This window comes from Dryas octopetala, chromosome 1, assembly GCF_963921425.1.
Source record: "Dryas octopetala chromosome 1, drDryOcto1.1, whole genome shotgun sequence".
NCBI classification, from domain to species: domain Eukaryota; kingdom Viridiplantae; phylum Streptophyta; class Magnoliopsida; order Rosales; family Rosaceae; genus Dryas; species Dryas octopetala.
The window spans coordinates 27405708-27412408 of record NC_141366.1 but is presented as its reverse complement, the minus strand read 5'-3'; the positions used below and the strand labels follow the sequence as shown (position 1 = coordinate 27412408).

The following is a 6701-nucleotide window of genomic DNA, read 5'->3' as shown; positions in this document are numbered from 1 at the left end:
ATTTAAATCTTTTAAAGTAAAAGAAAAGTAGAAATACATACAAAATATTGATTAATTAATTAAATTTTTTTTTTCTAATGTAAAAATAAAAACAATTTAATCCAAAATTATTTTGAAGTGGAAATCCAACGCAGAGAAGAGTATCCTGTGTCATTTTTCGCACCCACAAGATGTCATGGTTGTGCTCTTATCTGCCACGTTTGAGAAAAGTGGGGCCCCCCAGAGGAGGTTGGTTGGCTCTCCCGCGCTCTTATTATAGAAAGATATACCACTTTGGCATTGCTCTTGTGTCCAATAAATTCTAAGCTTCTGCCCAACTTCTCTGCTTAAACTGTGGGGAAGTCCAAGAGAAGCCCACCAAATTTGGGACAATAATCTCTTCCAGGGTAATACTCTATTACCTGCTCTTCTCATTCTGTAGTCTTCTCTTCTGATTGATACATGTTATTTATATTCATGTTAACGTTTATGTGCTCACATGTGCATTCATGGTATTTCTCTGTTTATTTGAGGGTTTGAATTGAAACCTCAAGCCCTACAATTACTACACCAGTTTCTGAATTTTCTTCTTTCAATTCTGTTATTCTTCTTCATCTAGAGGATGTGGAAGCTGCAAAATCAGGTCCGGTTGACCAGAAATTCCTAAGAATTTTATAAGCCCCCTTTTTTTTTTGGGTACACATATTATCCTTTTCTTTTATTAACAAAAATAAAAAAGAAAAAGAAAAAAGGAATATGGAATATAAGAAACTGTTCCAAGAATGAGGTTGACAAGGTCAGAAGATAACAAGGCGATAACAGTTAAGTCAAGGCTAGAAGTTACTTTTGTAGAGATTCAAATTGAAACTTTTGAAATAACTAACAAACAGCATATGCTTCACTACATCTGAAACAAATTTTATTTGTTAATTTCCAAACCTTGTTTTTTCTTTTATGTCAAGGTGTTCCTACTTCGTTTTTGAGTTGGGTTCAAATAACATTCAATTCGAATGTTGTTTCTCTTGGTAAACATATCATACATGCATACAAATATGTTTTATTTGTATGTTTTTCTGCATGTATAGTGTACAAATTTCATGGAACTGGCAATAAAGAATTGCTTTGTTTTTCTTTTTTATTGATCCTTTTCTGAAAATGGTGTCTAACGGAGTTGCATATCATAAGCATCCGGCCTTCTCGTTTTAAAAAGGATCATTTCCAGTTTAGTGGTTCAATCTGAATTAGCAGTGTTTTTATCCCTCTGAATTTTGTGCATCCTGTTATTTTAGGATCCATACTGATGTTACTGTTACTAGAGTAGTAGAGAAAACAACACCATAAAGGTCATTAGATGTATTTTCTTTCTTAGGCCTGAAAATTGTCCAATTGGAATAGAGGAAGCCCATTCTACTTTTAGGCCAGGTTTGGTGTCTAGGATTGGATTAGATAGGTCAACTCACAAAATTCAAGGTATATTTAAGGAAGAAATAGAGGCTAACTATTAAATTTGTCAAAGTTGAAGGAAGGAGATGGATTAGTCAAAAGGGAAACTTTTCCCTTCCAATCCCCACAAAATGACCCTTAAAATTATTCATCTTCTGCTTTCAACTTGGACAAAATTTATTAGTTAGCCTCCATTTATTCTTTCAATTTACCTTGAATATGGTGAGTTACCTATCCAATCCAATCCAATCTTGAGCACAAAACGAGGCCTTACAAAAATGGTAGAGAAAATAAAGGAAAATAAAGGCTTATATTTACGACTGAAAGTTGAATTCTCTGCTATTTTTCTTCATCGTCCATGTACTTACGTCTTCATGCTCGTTGTTTCTTAACATTGGCATTATAACTTTTTCATAGGCCTCAACAGACTAAATCCCCCCATGCTGTTATTCCAATTTTAAATTCATTATTCAGTGAAGTTAAAAACTGTATAGCTGAGATGTTTAGGCGGTGAGGGAAAGCACTGGTATTAAATGGAGTTTAGGTATATTTGTAGACTTTGGAAAATTGCATATGTATGTATGTATAGATAGATACATAGTGTGTGCGTGCGAGCTCGCATGTGTACACAGATACATTTCTCTTGTAGCTGTAGTTAAATTAATTTATGGGTATGAGGCTCAGTTTGAACTGCGAACCTGCACAAATTGATACATTTTTCAATATCTTTTTATTGTGTAGCTGAGGTTAATTTATTTTAATGGTTTTTGCAGCTAAGCCTCGGTTCAATTTGTGAACCTGCAAAAAATGGACTATGTTTATGGACCAGGAAGGAACCATCTCTTTGTTCCAGGGCCGGTCAATATTCCGGAACCAGTCCTTCGGGCAATGAACAGAAACAATGAGGATTACCGATCTCCGGCTGTTCCAGCAATGACAAAAATTCTGCTCGAGGATGTGAAGAAGATTTTCAAGACTACTTCTGGAACTCCATTTATGATCCCTACAACAGGTATCTTAATAACCAAGATGCTTTGAGTTTCTTTTGCCAGGTTAGCTCTTCCAGGGATCATATCTTCATGGATGCATATATGATTATTGAAAGCATCAAATTCGGTTTTTAGATTTAGTGATGCTGCCAAATTATATCAATTAACTGATTAAACAACGAGGAGCAATTCTTTTTTCATGTTTAGGTTAATTGAGTGTGAATGGCCTTTCCGATCAATAATTTTTCTGTATCTTGTTAAGGTACTGGTGCATGGGAGAGTGCACTTACAAATACATTATCTCCTGGAGACCGAATTGTGTCTTTCCTGATTGGCCAATTCAGTTTGCTATGGATTGATCAGCAGCAGCGCCTTAATTTCAATGTGGATGTTGTTGAAAGTGAATGGGGCCAAGGTGCCAACCTTGACATTCTGGCATCAAAACTTGCAGCAGACACCACACACACTATAAAGGCAATATGCATTGTTCACAATGAAACAGCAACCGGAGTTACCAATAACTTGGCTAAAGTGAGAAAAATACTTGGTAAGCATTTCGTTTGCTTGAGTGTAAATATGGCAGAGTTAGCTTTCATTTCTTTATTATCTGTTATCTGCCTATCTACATGTTTTGTCTTAATTTCTAAAACGGTTGTCTCTCAACAGCCACTTCTAGGGCAGCTGAATCTGATCCATATTTATGTGCTGTCTATTGTGCATTTGTTTTCTCTTTGCTTATAAAAAAATTCATATGTAGTTAATTTCTTAGTTACAAGCTCTTTGAAGATATAGTATCATCTATATAATAAATCAGAATTCACATACACAATCCTCCACTGTTGATTAACTCTTGAATACGAGTCAAGGCCGTATCCATGGCAGAGTACTTGAGTTTCCAATATCACTAACATATATTTTTCAACATGCATTATGTGTACAACATTTCTTCAGTTATTGCATAATCAGATTAATATCTTTGGGTCATATTATATCTTGTCTAGTACCCTAGTTACCAGTGTTTAATTTGTAAATTTTGTCATTTTTCCCTTTCACTCTGAATATTTCATTTTCTGTATTCTCAAGTTTGTTGCATTCCATTTCATTACCTTTATAAAATGCTTCTCATGTTTTTTTTCATTGAACTCTCAGATGACTACAGGCATCCGGCTCTCTTTCTTGTTGATGGAGTGTCATCCATATGTGCTCTTGATTTCCGTATGGATGAATGGGGGGTAGATGTGGCTTTAACTGGCTCACAGAAAGCTCTTTCCCTTCCCACTGGCATTGGTATTGTGTGTGCAAGCCCCAAAGCTCTCGAGGCAACTAAGACTGCAAAGTCAGTAAGAGTTTTCTTCGACTGGAATGATTACTTGAAGTTCTATAAGTTGGGTACCTATTGGCCATACACCCCTTCCATCCAGTTGCTGTATGGGCTGCGAGCAGCTCTCGATCTTCTTTTTGAGGAAGGACTTGAAAATGTGATTGCAAGGCATAGCCGTTTGGGCAAAGCAACAAGGTAGAGCTTTGTTTTCCTGGTGCATATATAGATCTCTGAATTTCGTGTAGTTTGAAATTTCAGATACTTATTACAATTCTTGTCCCAATTTTGTGTTGCTTAATTGTATTAAATGGTATATTTGAACAATGCTTACAAATCTGAACTACAGGCTAGCTGTGGAGGCATGGGGTTTGAAGAACTGCACCCAAAGGGAGGAATGGGTCAGTGACACAGTGACTGCTGTGCTTGTTCCTCCTTATATTGATAGTACAGAAATTGTGAGAAGAGCATGGAAAAGGTACAATTTGAGCTTAGGCCTGGGCCTGAACAAAATAGCTGGCAAGGTTTTCAGAATAGGGCATCTGGGCAATCTGAATGAGGTAATGTCAAATTTTCCATCTTACTTATTCCAATCATGATTAGAAATTAGTTGGAACTTGTAAGTAGAAAAGCTTGAATATAATTTTTGGCTCCTTAACCGGATATCATGGAAATAAAGAGTCAAAGAATAACCTTTTTCACTCTCTCTCACTCTTTCTCTCTCTCAATCTCTTTTTCTCTTTTTTCTCTCTTTTTTTTTTTCTCTCTCTCTCTCTCTCTCAAATACAATGAGTACAAGTATGGGAGAATGCATAAATGTACATATTATATAGCATTCCTTCATTGAGGCTTATAAGTAGCACCCAATATTCTTCTCATCAAGAGAAACATCTTCTATTTCATATTGTTTTATGTGTTTTGTTGTTAGAAAATGGGGTAAAAATGATACTGGTCTATCATGTGAACATTTTCTGGGGAAGTTTGCAAGCAAAATGTATCTGCTAAATTACAACCTTTTCATTGTAAAAGATTTAAAGGTTCAATTCTTTTATATAATAAATTCACGAGGCAATTCTCACTTTTTTTCTCCTTGAAAATGATGTTTCCAGTTGCAATTGTTGGGTTGTCTTGCTGGTGTCGAGATGGTACTTAAGGATGTGGGCTACCCTGTGAAGCTAGGAAGTGGAGTTGCAGCTGCTTGTGCATACTTGCAGAACAACACCCCTCTGATCCCTTCGAGGATTTGATTCTCTGTTTATCCATGTAATTCATTTTCCTCTATCATTTGCTTCAGGATGCTCTGTAAATAACGCATAATTTCGTTCCTCTGCTTGCACTCTTTTGAGGCTCACCAAATTCCCTACTTAAATACATGGTTTTTTCGATGTTCCTATATCTGAAACAACCCGAGTATAACCTACTGTTTGTTGTTTTTTCAATATTTTCTTTCTCGATAATCAAGTGTGCTATTAGTACTATCTGAAAATCAAATTTTTGGTGTTAGGTCAGTAAAAATGAAATAGCTCTTACTGGGGCTGCTGAATTTTATATTATGAAAGTAATCTGTTAAAGGTTGATACAAACAAACATGAACATGACTTTGTTAGTGCTCATTTCCTTTTCTACTAATTGATGTTGTTCTGTTATCATTTTATTGAAACATAGATACAGACCAGTATAGTCAAACCCCTATAAATGAATATTCGATAAATTAATAACCTCGGTTAAATAATAAAATCTTCTAGTCCAACTCGGGCCAGTGTATTAAAATAATAACCTCGCTAAATGCATAAGATAATAATTTTTCTTAAAATCCTTTAGGGTCCATCGAATATGTAAATTAATAATTGATGAAATACATAAAAGAAATAGCACATAGAAATTCATATTACATATTAATGAACTTTTTATTTAACAACTATTTTCTCAATTTAGCTCTTTATCAAAATATGCTTCTAAAGTCGTTTGCCTTTTCTTTGTACCTAAACTGAATTGAACCTCATCCTTAATTTTTTGCAATGCATATACCACATTTGGTATATTTTTTTCATTTTGAAAATACTTGATCTTCTAGTTCTTAATTTATCTCAAAAATGTATGTATATGTACTTATCTTGAATACACTAATCCATGTATGTATGTACTTATCTTAAAATCACTTTATTTTCTAATTCTTAACGTCTATTTAAAAGTTTGAAGTCAAACATGTATCTTTGTTTTTATTTTTTTATTTTTTATTTTTAATAAGATACATGTATCTTTGTAAAAAAAAAAAAACATGAACAAAAAAAACATAAAACTCTTTTTAAATTAATAAATACTCATTTATCAATAAATTAATAAATTATTCATTTATCGATATATAAATAACCCCTCTAAAATAATAATTTTTCTTAGTCCCCATAGTATTAATTTATAGGGATTTTACTGTACTTAAAACATGCTACAGACAAATACGGTGTACCCTAGACCTATGTCATGTCACATCACTCTCAAAGTATGTGTGACTAATAATAAGAAATAATTCCTCACATCATATTTATGTTAAGTACTTTTTTTTGTGGAGAGGAGGGATCGAACTCGGGTATAGAAGGGGCAATTCTACGACCTTTCCAACTGAACTATCCCATCAATTAGTAACAGAGCCACTAAAGGCCCGGGGGCACACGGGCCCCCACTCACTTTTTCAGCCATACATTTTCACATGTATTTTGAGTAACAAATTACTCAAATTCCCAAGTGTCCTCCTCTCTTTTTTATTTTTCACTCGTTTTCTATTACATATATTATTCCTATTCAAGTATTACAAAATGTCGGATCTTCCCTTCCACCCTCTCTGGCAGTGCAAGGGACTGGTTCTACCAACTTCCTCCGGGCTCGGTTGATTGTTTCAACGAGCTCCGAGAGCTCTTCCTAGGCCAGTATATCATCCAGACCGATAGAATTTACACCATGGATGACCTGACACGGGT

General features: G+C 34.7%; 1 protein-coding gene across 1 annotated transcript; it reads left to right on the top strand.

Moving 5' to 3' along the window:
- Positions 1-237: 237 nt before the first annotated feature.
- Positions 238-5124, top strand: AGT (alanine:glyoxylate aminotransferase). The gene is made up of 6 exons (XM_086237645.1): positions 238-386; positions 2196-2434; positions 2674-2958; positions 3561-3927; positions 4079-4289; positions 4839-5124. Exons 2-6 carry the CDS (start codon positions 2230-2232, stop codon positions 4974-4976), a joined length of 1206 nt encoding a protein of 401 aa, XP_086093771.1. The 5' UTR covers positions 238-386; positions 2196-2229; the 3' UTR covers positions 4977-5124.
- The last annotated feature ends 1577 nt before the right edge of the window (positions 5125-6701 follow it).